Genomic DNA, 13,415 nt, shown 5'->3' on the forward strand with positions numbered 1-13,415 from the left:
CCGAACAGACCCCGCGATCGGCGGGCACTTTATTTATATCTCATTTTTCGGACGGGTAATAGGCGCACGCAGTCACGGGAACTTGCATTACTAATTTTATGAAAGCTGGAATCACTACGCTGCTAGACCCCCGAAAACATCACTATACCAGACAAATGTATACACAGATATAAAAGAAACAAGCTGTAAAGGACATTTCGTAGCAATTGTGAAAGTAATTTAATGCAATTTGCTGTCTTTTACACAAGAAGCTAAGGGTACAGGAAATCCTTGTATAGAACTGGGTACCGTTACATTGCTGCCGAATTCGGTTTTGCCTTCAAGTATAGACCGAAACTTACATTATACGTAATTTTACGTTCTAATTGTTTTCAGATAGATTAACCTCGTTGCTAGTTAACATTCAGTGAGTGGCATAGATCAAACGGATGTTTTTTCTAGTACTTGAGACTAGAAATACGAAACACGACGTCAGGCAAGTCACACATTCCCAATCCCTTTGTCACTAAAGTCACTGATGTCTAGGGCACAATACTGACATTTGAAGACCAGAAATTAGTTAATCGCAATCATGTACTGCACATCACATAAGGACAGGTAATCAAGCAACCTCTTACGCGGGGCCATTTTATAACTTAGATGACAAAAAGACTTTTGATCCAAGCCTCCTCGTCTTACGACGGAGAGTTTCAAACCGTTCCAGTGAACTCTGGAAAGTTTACCAATGTTGATACTGCGATCGGCCGCTTCGAAGTAGCTGTTTTTATTTGCAACTTTGATGGTTGCTCAGCACATAGAGATAACAGCTTTTACAACTATGGTGACGAGACAAACCTCACCGTGGAGCATCCATCCAAGGGAGAGAAGCACAAAACTATGCCTAATTTGCGGATCATTATCAAATTTGTGCCCTCCAGAGTAATCGGTGGTTCTGAGTTGCTATTCGGAAATGATTTAACAACACAGGTACGCAAGTACGTACCTACTTCATTACTATCTACAGGGCTCAAATTCTTCAAGTGGTTCATAAATCCTACTGTTGAAAGCGATCTTTATTGCGATTGTCCTTACATTTACAGTCCTGCATTAAATGGGTTTTCTGGGTTAGGTGTTGTGGAGGAATCAGAAAGTGTGGATTCGAGAACCGACACAACCATTTCAGGATTGGAGAATTTAACTCACTTTGCACATCCAGATGAAATCATCCCCAAAAAATCTAAGGACAGATTAAAGTACTTTTGTAAAACACTGAGGTGTGATAAGTTTGATTTTGAACCTGATAAGACATATATATGCGTCTTTGACACAAACTTCTTACGAATGGGAGACTCAAAGTATCATGTTGCTATACCTACTTTTGGCTCAAAGACTTTTGACATCGATGTGCTTCAATACGCGAATGACGATCTAAACAATTTCAATTGGGTTGTAAAGGCAGGAGGGGAGCATGGGGTTAACGAGGGTGATTTAGGACTAGTGTTGAATTTTAAATTGATTCAAGAAGAGTAAGTATGCATCTTTTAAATAATATTAACAGTAATAAGATCTTCGTGCAATTTCATTTATAGTACTATTTTTCATTTAACTCATTGTAATATCAGAACTGCCAATTGCAGCCATTATTCTACACAAACGGTTTGAACCAAATAGTTCAAGAACGTCTAAATTTAAAAGAGACACTATTGCGACTCAATCATACTTTTAGTGATTTCAAGGGTAATATGATATAACCTAAATTCTTTTACTGTCAGTCTCTTTTGAACACTATTCATTTTATTATCTTGGTCTTACTGTACCCACCCCGGCTCGAAATCGTATGGACCTAAATATTTGAAACACATCAAGAACAGACATAGATTCCTACGGTACTGTTCTTTTCTAACTAAATCCTTCAGTTCTTTCTGACTCGGAAATCTGCTTTTTGAATTTGGTTTCAAGTTTGAACTCATTCAAGAAGAAAAAAGCGGTGACAAAGAGCCATTGGCTATATGAGAGATTAAATGATACATTCTCCTCTCGAATTATTAACTTCAACAACTAGTCAAACCTCTCATGATTTCACATGTTAAAAACTACACATTTGATGTAAAAAAATGGGGGAAATCTAATTACCAGAGTATAAACTTTACATCCTATAATTGAAAGAAAATTATTATGGAGAATATACCTTACTAATAAATAAAATAAATATACACACTATGGACAGAAACATTTATAACGACTTATAGTTCAATAAATACATCGGAACAACAATGTAGTCAAAATGCATATTCATTTTCTTCATAAAATGAACAAAACATTAGCAGCAACATAAAGATATATCAAACCGATTACCTAAATAAACTAAATGCTAATTCCAAAATCAATAATCCAGATTAAAGGTTTATTAAGATACGTGAGAAAACAATATCAATCAGTCTATGACTTATTAAAATACTTCTATAATTTTTCGAACAAAATATATGGCTGTGGAAAATGAGAAAAACATACATAATAAACGTACATAATATGAATCTAACCAAAATTGAAATTGATAGATTCATCAACCATTTACAAATATCCTTACTAAAATGAAGAAAACATAGTAGTCTTGAACCATTCAATTAAACACCACACAAAATAAAGATACAGAGTTCTAATCCGTTTAAAGAACATAAGATATATACTGATCTAACATTTTCTTCAAACAATTAGACAAAGTCACGATTAGATTATTCTATTTTATTTTTTTAATTTCCATATATTTTGCTTCTTAACACCTGTAAATTGTGGCATTTCACTATTCACAATCATAGTATTCATCCAACTCCTTCTCATTATTTGAACTATAATCATGTACCTTGTACCATTTGTGATTAAAAATTGATTAGTCGGCTTGGAAAGAACAAAAGGAAGTCTTATTCAACAAGATCTACTTACAGTATTAACAATTTGTTAACAATCACAAATTCACTTTATGTATCAGAACTACTATTAGAATTCATAAGAAAATTTGCAACCTCTAAAGGTTTCTGAAGTGTTTGGAATAATTAATATTTTTAGGTTGAAATCCTTCTTAAAACTTCAAGTACGTACATACGTACTAATAAATAAAATTTGAATCTCATTATCAGGTTGATTTAATATCGCTTTGGTACCTATATTCCCATATGTTATAAACTAAAATAAGATCCTAAAAAATTCACGTATGTTTCCGTGCCGAATACGATTCAGAATGTTTTTATAAGGACACCTCTTCTCAGACTCTAGAAGTGTGAGAACTATATTTCATCCTGTCAATATAGTGAATTCGAGTTACAGGTGAGCATCTGCTTATAGTAAGGATAACATTCGTTTTATTAAGAGTAGATAAACGACATCATAGCATAAATATATCTTTGGCAGCAGGTTATATTCGTCGCTTTAATTCTCATGATGAATAAATTCGAGTTCACTGCTTTTGAAAATGAGGAGAGTTTTTTTATTAAGCTGCAACTTATAAAATTTTACTGCTGTACCATTGTTGTTAACTCTTTGAGTTATGTTTTAAATCTCATGCCTGGAAAATTAAATTTCCCCATGTCTTTGCATAACTGTGTATTTATCTTAAATACTTCATATATATGTACATATAACTTCAATAAATTTTCTTTTCGAGCATTTTCATACTGAACTTTCAATTACAGACAATAATATATAATTCATTTATACTTTCAAGTTGGATATTGATGTATTATTTCGTCTAATTCATTTCAATAGATGATATGTATTTTGCAATTGATATTAGTATACGTTGTGTGAATAAAGTTAATGACAAATTTTTCTTCATATCAAGACTTAGGGTATGTAAAATTCTAAATCCTATGCGTGTTAATATTTCTAAAGGTAATGAAGTTGAAAACAATAGTTTTACAATTCAAAGGCGAAACGGTTTCTTCTTTTTAAACAACTATCGGAGATTACCAGCGTGTATGAATAATGGCTGAAATGATCAATACTTGGAGACTGCTCTTGAGTTCGTTAATTTCTTTTCATTTGTATGCCTTGAATTGAAGCTGTTCGTTCTTCACTTTTACAATTTACTGATTGTTGTTATGGTAAGGATGTTTATTTATCTGTATTTATTTATTGTATTTAAGAATCGTAATTAATTTCGGCCAGCTGTACAAATTGAGTGTGTTGAAAATTATCTACTGCTAATAAATTCTTGATTGGCATTAATGTAATAATAATAATAATAATAATAATCTTCTTAACGAATTGAAATCATATTTAAGTTGAGCGAAATAATTGCTGGATATATGTTCTTGTATTTAGTTTACGGGAAGAGATATGGTTTTTTGCAGCATTTGGATAAGTTTCTATTTTCATTCTTTTTAATTATATGAGAATGATATTAATTGAGGCTTCGTACTCAAGTCCAAGTAAGTATGATTTTATAAATGGAAGCAACTACAGCGTTTGAAACCAATTATTTTGACTTCAATAATCATATTGGAAATTGTTTTGCTAATTACTTTATGTTTTTGCTTGATTTCTTTGTACACTTCATAGGTTGATACGTGTACTGTAACATGCTTCTCTGAAGGTAGTGGCCAAAGTTATACAGATCTTGAAAGGTGTTTAGCATTATACTTCTTGTGATGAAAATAGTATGGAGATCGTGTTTGATACAGAATATCAACCTAAAGTGAATCATTAAGGTCTTCTGGTCTGACCAGTTTTCCATTTCGGGTGAACCTTCTACGTAGGTCAATTTTAATAAAGTTGGCTCCTCTGTGATGGGTTGTCATTTATTGGATGGCTACTGGTGTCTTCTCCTCCTCTCGTCTATGTCATGATTGGTTAGTATCATACATGCGCATATTAGAACAATATCTTCGAACCTAACAGCGTTATTCGAATCAAAATCGCAATCTGTGGAAAGGACAGAGAATGAAGAGTTCTTATGGTCGTTTCCAAACCGTGGCAGATGGTCGTTGACAAATTTTCCGCATTCAAACTGGGAGGTGAATTCAGTAGTGGACTTGAAGGAAACAGGAGCGAGAACATTTTTTATCAGATTTCCCAAGAGCTTGTTTCTTTTATTCACTTTCTTATCTGAAGTTAAATCATCAGTAAGACTTACTTTATCAGGAGGAAGTAAATACAAATCGCTCATGAAGTACCCTGTAGACATAAAGTAAGATCTGTCTCGAACAAATCGATATCTTTTGTCCCCGACTGCGATATCTGCGATCGGAAATCTAGAGTGTAATATCATTATTATTTCAGTGGAATTATCGAACTTTAGTGAGAATCGTATGTAACTCGGGAAAGTCCTCTTGTAAACAACAGTAAAAATTGAGTTATCCACTTTATCATAGAGTCTATCCCGTGATTCTGGTGATGGTAGGCACTTATAAATCTTCATATACTTAGTATCACCAAGTCCAAGTTCGTGTACACGCTTCAGCACTAGTAGAGGTAGTCCTTTCGATTGATTTTGTAGCTCTTTCGCTCTAAAGAAGTTTTGTTGTTGAGGAGATAAGCCTTTGAAGTGCTTAAACATATCAAGACTTGCTTTAGATGCAAATGCTTTCAAGTTTGAAGAGAAGGATTTTGTAATGATGAACTCACGCATGCATAATTGTGGAGAAGGACCAATGTCCATGCCTGATTCCCTAACAAAACTCGAGCTATTTTTCTTCATCTGTACTTTAGTTATACTTCAATTTGACATAAGCAATCAATTTATATTAGCGATTCTCGGGCGGAGCAGAAGAGTGTGATAGTGATGGTACACAGATTTGTCTAAGAGGCGGAGCAAGTACTGCTGACCTGGGTTAGTAGTGCACAATGTTGATAAGGCATCACGTACATTTGGAGAAGCTTCAAATCCACGTCATAAAACTGCATCCTCATTGTAATCTAATTGACTTCAAGTGTGAAATGTTGGGACGAATGGTACAAAATCGTATATATTGCGGCCTTTGGTTATTCATAAGTCTTCGTATGATATTCTTTTGGGATCACTGAAGCTCTATCATCTGTATAAGGTGAGTGGTCGTGCATTTAAATATCACACTAATGTATTTAAATGTCATGAAATGAGCTGTAGTTGAACTAATCGTGTATTTGGGGGTAGGTAATTAAATGGGCAACACATGAATATTTTAACTCTGTTTTTAGTAAACATATATTGCAAGTTGTGTACTTTCTGATGTTCTCACGCATTTTTTTTGGAAAAGTATAGATTGACCATATTGTGTTCAAAGCTCAAATTTTGGTTAGATATTCTAGCATAAAACTTGCATAGTTATCTATTCCCAATTCTTCTGACAGCAACTTAATATTGTTACTGTAACAACTATCGCCCTAGTGTTGTAGGTTGAATCAACCTCGAACAGACGAGAGTTTATTTAAGTCTGCTTGCGGCTACGAACCGAAGCAAGTTACGGAGAAGAAACATCAACTCGACAGTACATGGATTAATTCCTTTACAACGTAATGGACTATATCCGCGATAAAGTCTGTTAAACAATTCACATACTAAAATTGGGGACAACTGGTCCCAGTGAACGACGGCTGTAGTGCACACATCCATTCTACATTAAGAATATCATCTTTTTCAATTCGTTAAAAAAACTTTACCAGTTGTCCGAACGTTGTCTTAATTCAGTGTAAAAGTTCAGGTCATAATCATGAGAGACATCAAGTCGTAGAAGCACAAAGAGCAGCACCTACTCCACTTCCATCTTTAGCAATACTCAAATGCAACTTTTTGGACAGTCCTTTCAAAGGATTGATGAGATTGAAGGCTTCCAAAATTTTTGCACGGAAACCAGGATAAAACTCAACAATTGATCCATCGCAGCCAACTTCGAAGTCCTTATCATCATGTTCATATTGATCTTTAACTCTCAAAGTGATTGCTGCAATAGGAATGGCAGAGAGATATGCAGCCCTGTTGGATATAGCCTGAGTCAATTCTTGAATTATTTGCCTTTCTTCCTTAGTGGTGGGTAATCTCAAATGGTTCTCTAGAATAAGTTCAGACATCTTAAGATCAGTCGAATCATCAATTTGCAAGTATGACAAAACCTCTGACGAAAGCAAAAAAGGTTCGGTTAACCTATGTGGAAGAGTATTATTTCTTGCCTTGTATAGGTCGGTAAAGATTAGCCCTTGGTCAAACAAATCCATAAGTGTGACTCTCAACAACTCACCTAAGAACATTCCGCTGATTCGTTTTTCAAATAGATGATAGCCAACATTGGATGTCTCGCGATCAACAATATCATCATACTTTGTACGAGGCAAAACCTCCAACGAGTTATCGAATGAGCCCCATTCCGTATTAATCACCATTCCCTGAGTCCCTTTTGGCAAGACAGTGCCACCAAGCTTAGGAATCATTGAAAGCTTTTCAAAGTAAGCCCCATTTGTACCGGTTCCAAAGATACAGCCAATAATTGTGTGCGAATTACTCTTCTCTGAATCATTTGAGTAGGATCTCGACAATAAAGTTCCAACAGTATCATTTGCTAGCGCAACTATGTTTACAGGAACACTTTGCATATCAAGATGCTTTTGGAAGAACTCTACAACATCCCGGCCCACACAATCCGGTAAATTGAAACCTTTTGTCCACCGAATTAAGCTTCCACGGTCAAGAGCAGTTTGCTCAACAGGAAATGAGAACGTAAATCCCAATTTCAATTTGGTTGATTCGTCCAAATCATCATGGTGCTCTTCCAAAAAGTTTTTAACTTTCAAGGCCAAAAAAGAGAAGAGGGCGTCCGAACTTGATCCTTGCATCAATTCCAAAGGAATAGGAAACTTCGATTGCTTCAAGTCGAAAGTGTGATCACCCTTCAAATTAATTGAACACACACGGAAATTTGTACCACCTAAATCAGCTGCAAGGTAAAGCCCTTTTTCTTTACCAGTTGGAATTGAAGTCACATAAGTTGGAATCATAGGCATAAACGATCTTGTTGGTGTGCCGTTAGCCAACCCCGCATCCATTGAAACTAGGAAATGTTTCGTGGCCTTGCGGAGGAACGCTTCATCAACCTCGAATTCCTTTGTAATTTTATCTAAAGCGGACTTTAATTCAGCATTCATTTTAAAATGATCTTAGTGAAAAAGAATTTGCGAATGCCGAGTTTTATACAAGGGCTACCCCGTGTCACCAGATTTCCTGCCCATGGAAACGTACCATAAGCGCTCGAGGCATGATTATGACACGTGATCACCCTGATTGCTTCTCGACGACATCATTCACCACACGTATAATCAACTTCCAATGGTATCGGAAATCCACAAAAAACAGGCGTTGGACTTGATTAATAGCCACAGATTCTTTATGTTATCAAAATCATGGTGTCCCGATTGTCATTATGTTTATAAAGTATGGGACACTTATGGAGTCAAAAGTAAAGTCTACATTCTTGAATTAGACAAAATGGATGATCAAACTGAAGCCCAAAAGTTGGAAGAAGCTTTTACAGAAATTTCCGGAAGGAAATGGGTTCCTACAATCTTTTTTAACGGAAAAAAATTCGGCACTGAGCAAGATTTGAAAGCATTAGATAAAGACGGCAAATTGGAAGATCAATTCAAAGCTGTAGGATTGTTAGACTAAAATGAGATAGGTGTATTTCAATTATGATACAAAGCAACTAAAAATGATTTTTAAGTAGACAATGGGAATTCGCCAGCCCATTGAGAGATTTCGGCCTTAACAGCGTCCAATTTGGCATCTTCGCCTTCCAAGACCTTCTTCTTGAAGTCCTTCAACTTGTTAGCTTCCTTAGGAAGGCTTGCTTGGATTTCCTTAGCGTAGTTAACTGCAAAATCAATGTATCCAACAATTTTCTTGAAGTCTTCTTCGCCCAAACCTCTGGTGGTCATAGCAGGAGCACCAATTCTGACACCACCTGGCACCAAAGCAGACTTATCACCAGGAATGGAGTTCTTGTTCAATGCAATGTTGATTCTTTCACAGATGGTCTCAACTCTGGCACCATCAATGTTCTTGTCTCTCAAGGAAACCAAGACCATGTGAGAATCAGTACCGTTAGAAACCAAATTGTATCCCTTATTAAGGAATTCATGCTCCAAAACCTTCGCATTCTTCAAAACTTGCTCCTGGTATTGCTTGAATTCAGGTGTAGCAGCTTGCTTCAAAGCAGTAGCCAATGCAGCAATTGTGTGGTTGTGTGGACCACCTTGGTGGCCTGGGAAAACAGAAAAGTTGATTGGGTTCTCCAAGTCATACAAAATTTCTTGACCAGTCTTTGGGTTAATGGATCTGACACCTCTTCTGAAGAAGATCATGGCACCTCTTGGTCCTCTCAAAGATTTGTGAGTGGTGGTAGTGACGATGTCAGCATATTCGAATGGAGAAGGAATGACACCTGCAGCAACCAAACCAGAAATGTGGGCCATGTCTACGACCAAGTAGGCACCAACTTTGTCTGCAATCTCGCGCATTCTCTTGTAGTCAATCAAACGACAGTAAGCAGAAGTACCGGCAACCAAGACCTTTGGTCTGTACAACACAGCGGTCTTTTCCAACATATCATAGTCAATCAAGCCAGTTTCCAAATTAACTCTGTAGGGCATAGTTTCGAAGTAGGTGGAAACGGCCGAAATCTTTCTAGAGTCAGTTTGGTAACCGTGAGACAAGTGACCACCATGAGGCAAGTCCAAACCCATCAATCTTTCATGAGGCTTCATGATGGCCTGGTAGACTTGCAAGTTAGCAGGAGAACCAGACAATGTTTGGACGTTGACACCCCATTTATCAGGAGTAACGTGGAAAGCCTCCAAGGCCCTTTCCTGGCACAAAAGTTCCATCTTGTCAATTTGTTCATTACCACCGTAGTATCTAGCACCTGGGTAACCCTCGGAATATTTGTTACACATTGGAGTTCCCAAAGCATCGAAAACAGCCTTGGTGGTGAAATTTTCACTGGCAATCAACACAATCGAATGCTTTTGTCTGTCAACTTCAGCTTTGATAATAGCATCAACCTCTGGGTCGGTGTCAGCCAAACGGCCCTCCACCATTTGCTTGTGAGATTCAGACAAAGAGTAAGGCATTTTGTTATCGAAAATTGGTAATGTAGAATAAAGAAAACTCTATACGGTAGATTAATTCGTCCGGGCAGCGGGGGCGCCTTATAAGTGAGCAAACGCAGGATGACTCTGACGGCGCATCGGAGTCAATGCAGGCACTAATTTTTTTTTCGCCCAGCTGCGCGCAGGCAATTTACTTTGCAATTCGATCGGTGTCAGATTAATTAATGTACAGAAATACACTGTACAGAAATACACTATACAGAAATAAACACAATACTAAAAGAAGTCATCGTGATAGATTTGTCGTCTAGACTGACACATGGATATATTTGTTAATTTATAATGCATGAACCGGTACTGTCTCCGATTTGAGAGTATGAAAGGACGTTTGTGGGGCCAAAAATTGCGTTTCTGAGGTCACATTAGTAAAGTGTTACTCTCAATCTATGTGCAATGGCCAATTTTGGAACCACGACACATAAACAACTTATACCGCTTACCGTAAACAGGTAAAGGTTGTAATTCGAATAATGAGTTGAGACCAAGAACAACGCTATAGGCACAATCATTAAAAATTTTTTCGTGGGAGTATACTGGTCCCCATTGTCAATTTGCTCCCACATAGTTAAGTTGTCGTATGCTCCAGAATTGAATTCAAAGGGCGTACCTTTGACTTGGTGGAACATGATGTATGATCCAATGTCATAAATAACGTTTGTCAATGCCCATCTCCAGTCATTATCTAATACGGTCAAGATGTCCAAGAAAAGTTTGAGAAGAATTATCAACACAATATGAATAACCCATGCACCTTTGTAATGGACCCAATCGGCATTCAAATTTGGGTTTAGAGATTGATCGATCTTTGTATCTAACGTATCTGGTTCGAGATGTTGGATGATGGACGATGACCGCCTTTTGCGTGGCGAAACAGCGTGTGGATGAGAAGGAGTAGGGTGAATGATATTCTCTTTATCGCTCAAGCTACCTCGTTTCGGACTGGTCATATCTATAGCGGATCAATCGGGTATAATCAGTAGAAGTTCTGAATTCTTTTTCGGAAAGAGGATGATTGATGACTCTTCGTATGAGTTAAATTTACCGTCAAACACTGAGCACCCGCGATTGTACCTTGATCCTTTGCTGAGGTGTGATCGAGTTTGTTACCCGGACATCAGGTGACCAGGAACGATCTACCGTTTCTCTCGTTTAGTATGTGCATAAAGCTATACGATAGCGTTGTCTTCGCGTCAGGCCCATGTTACCTTAATGACACATGATATAATTCCTAAAGAACATGATATTACTTCTCCATAATGTACTTGATCAACGGTGGCGGTGAGAATGCAGTCATTCGGAGATATACAATCCTCCTGCATGCCATCCGGAGGTTGACACCGCGAGCCATTTGCCATTAGGCGATGGATTCTTCACTTCGTGCGGTTCAGTCACAATGTGGTTACGATTTTCGGTGATGATTGTTTCATCTGCGATTTCCAGTAAGTTCCCTAACCCGAGGCAGCCACTATTCTGAGGTTCCAATCCCCAACTTAAAAGTTTGCCCTTATCAGTCAAGGCCAAGTAGTGATAATCACCCATCGAAATCTGTATAATACCCTTATTTTGCAATTCCGGTATAACCTTAGGCAAGTTAGCCTCATCATCCGAGCCTTGCTTTCCCAATAGGACTTGTCCGTGATTCGTGAAGATCGCAAATGACTGGTAGCATCCAGAAAGTTTTGTAAAAGTGGCTTCCATCTTGTTCTGCTTATTAAATTTTGCGAGCCAAGAATTGAATGCCTTCATAGGAACATTCCATATAGAATCATTGCAATTCTCGTGTCCGTTGGCCATAGCAGACGCATTGATGTGGAATTTGAAAAGATCACCATCATCGCGAATGTACATCACGCTGTCTTGTAGAGCGATATAATCTACTATAGCCTCCAGTCCAGGAATCACAATATAATTCGCTTTTGCTTTGAACTTGGAAGCTTCGTAATCTTCTTTGGTTATCAGATCTCGCGAGTACCACACAACAATACCAACTCCTGTCATGAAACAAGATGATAAGTTCCAACCAGCAGAAACACTTCTAATGCGACCGTGAAGGCCCGGAAAAATAACCTGTACTCCGGTTTTCCAATCCGAATTCCCTGAATCCCACGTAAACACCGCCCCTTCGTCGTCAAGCGCCAAAAAATGCTTTCTTCCGCTGGAGATAGTGACAATTTTCCTGTTCTCTCGGTCCCACAGTGAAGGAAGAGACATCTTAGTGACAAATGAGGTTTCCTCAATATCAGTTCTCTCAAGTTCTGGTGGAAACTCAAGTTGCTCGGGAGGTAATCTCAAGTTGGGGTTATCTGGAATTCTGTGGTGGACTGCCCGCAAGCCTGCCTCTGTAGCCAATCTTGGCTGTGTTAGTGAAACAAACCCTATAGTGCGTCCCAGATCAATCCTGGGAACGTAATCATTCTGCAACGGCCCAGGAGTTGACGATCCATGACTTCCACAATAATTTGCACCTATGCAATAAATTTTCCCCTTTGTAAGAAGCTGAAAACTGTATCCACCAGCATGCACTTGGTCAATGACTGATGAATCAAAATTTGGCACCTTTGTTGGGGTATGGACTCCAAAATAGAGCTGAGACCTATTGGCATCTGGAATGTCACGCAACAAGTAACCAAGCCGTCCTTGGTTTGCTGAGCCCCAAGTGTAAAAGTTCAAGTTTTTGGCACACCGCTTTTTGAAAAGATGCTCCCAGTCATATTCTTTCAAGTTAAGCGGAGTTAGCTTGCCAAACCTGTAGAGAAACAATAGATGGTAAGCTTCGTTGCTAGTCAAGTAGGAATGTAATTGCTTGCAAGTGAGCGAGAGATTGAAAATCTCAATGGGACTCAAGAATTGGCACAAGTTTGCCACAATGATGTCTTCGCCTAATTCAGTGAATGTAATCATGATCAACTGGTTAGGTTTAGTTTGCCCCCATTTTTAAGTGGAGCGTGTTATACAGGCGCTATGCTTCAAATTACATTTTCTCACTCTGGGGAAGAACGTACACATACTCTCAGCCTAGAAGATCACCATTCTTAGTTTAATGTTCTCCTCATTTCATAGTATTCTTTCACGGATACGTGATCTTTGCCTTCGAAAATGTCAATTCTGACACGTTGAAGACAAAATATAGATAATGAAACAACACAAACAGTAAAGCAGACTGCAAAGGATTAACCAATTCATTTGGCAGCTTGTTCACGACATTGAACTTACTTTACTCGTCCTCTTAGCCTATGAAAGGAATTTTCATGTTACTGCGCCTCCGTCCTGAAGAATACAACAAGAATGGCGAGAAATACCGATAG

The 13,415-nt window shown here is 37.9% G+C and overlaps 7 protein-coding genes across 7 annotated transcripts; 2 read left to right on the top strand and 5 right to left on the bottom strand. All coding sequences in view use genetic code 12, as the record gives it.

Moving 5' to 3' along the window:
* Nucleotides 1–639: 639 nt before the first annotated feature.
* Nucleotides 640–1,509, top strand: FOB63_001309 (uncharacterized protein; the record flags this gene model as incomplete). Its single annotated transcript, XM_002618600.2, has 1 exon — nucleotides 640–1,509. The coding sequence occupies one exon, from the start codon at nucleotides 640–642 to the stop codon at nucleotides 1,507–1,509; it is 870 nt and encodes a 289-aa protein (XP_002618646.2).
* Nucleotides 1,510–4,783: 3,274 nt separating this feature from the next.
* Nucleotides 4,784–5,671, bottom strand: FOB63_001310 (uncharacterized protein; the record flags this gene model as incomplete). Its single annotated transcript, XM_002618599.2, has 1 exon — nucleotides 4,784–5,671. One exon carries the CDS (start codon nucleotides 5,669–5,671, stop codon nucleotides 4,784–4,786), a length of 888 nt encoding a protein of 295 aa, XP_002618645.2.
* Nucleotides 5,672–6,672: 1,001 nt separating this feature from the next.
* On the bottom strand, nucleotides 6,673–8,088 carry GLK1 (glucokinase; the record flags this gene model as incomplete). Its single annotated transcript, XM_002618598.2, has 1 exon — nucleotides 6,673–8,088. One exon carries the CDS (start codon nucleotides 8,086–8,088, stop codon nucleotides 6,673–6,675), a length of 1,416 nt encoding a protein of 471 aa, XP_002618644.1.
* Nucleotides 8,089–8,269: 181 nt separating this feature from the next.
* TTR1 (dithiol glutaredoxin) lies at nucleotides 8,270–8,608 on the top strand (the record flags this gene model as incomplete). Its single annotated transcript, XM_002618597.1, has 1 exon — nucleotides 8,270–8,608. The coding sequence occupies one exon, from the start codon at nucleotides 8,270–8,272 to the stop codon at nucleotides 8,606–8,608; it is 339 nt and encodes a 112-aa protein (XP_002618643.1).
* A 50-nt stretch (nucleotides 8,609–8,658) lies between these two features.
* On the bottom strand, nucleotides 8,659–10,071 carry SHM2 (glycine hydroxymethyltransferase; the record flags this gene model as incomplete). The annotated part of the gene is made up of 1 exon (XM_002618596.2): nucleotides 8,659–10,071. One exon carries the CDS (start codon nucleotides 10,069–10,071, stop codon nucleotides 8,659–8,661), a length of 1,413 nt encoding a protein of 470 aa, XP_002618642.1.
* Nucleotides 10,072–10,472: 401 nt separating this feature from the next.
* On the bottom strand, nucleotides 10,473–11,057 carry ORM1 (sphingolipid homeostasis protein; the record flags this gene model as incomplete). The annotated part of the gene is made up of 1 exon (XM_002618595.2): nucleotides 10,473–11,057. The coding sequence occupies one exon, from the start codon at nucleotides 11,055–11,057 to the stop codon at nucleotides 10,473–10,475; it is 585 nt and encodes a 194-aa protein (XP_002618641.1).
* Nucleotides 11,058–11,400: 343 nt separating this feature from the next.
* FOB63_001315 (SCF ubiquitin ligase complex subunit) lies at nucleotides 11,401–13,011 on the bottom strand (the record flags this gene model as incomplete). Its single annotated transcript, XM_002618594.2, has 1 exon — nucleotides 11,401–13,011. One exon carries the CDS (start codon nucleotides 13,009–13,011, stop codon nucleotides 11,401–11,403), a length of 1,611 nt encoding a protein of 536 aa, XP_002618640.2.
* Between the last annotated feature and the right edge of the window lie 404 nt (nucleotides 13,012–13,415).

This window comes from Clavispora lusitaniae (genome assembly GCF_014636115.1).
Source record: "Clavispora lusitaniae strain FDAARGOS_655 chromosome Unknown tig00000038_pilon, whole genome shotgun sequence".
NCBI classification, from domain to species: Eukaryota; Fungi; Ascomycota; class Pichiomycetes; order Serinales; family Metschnikowiaceae; genus Clavispora; species Clavispora lusitaniae.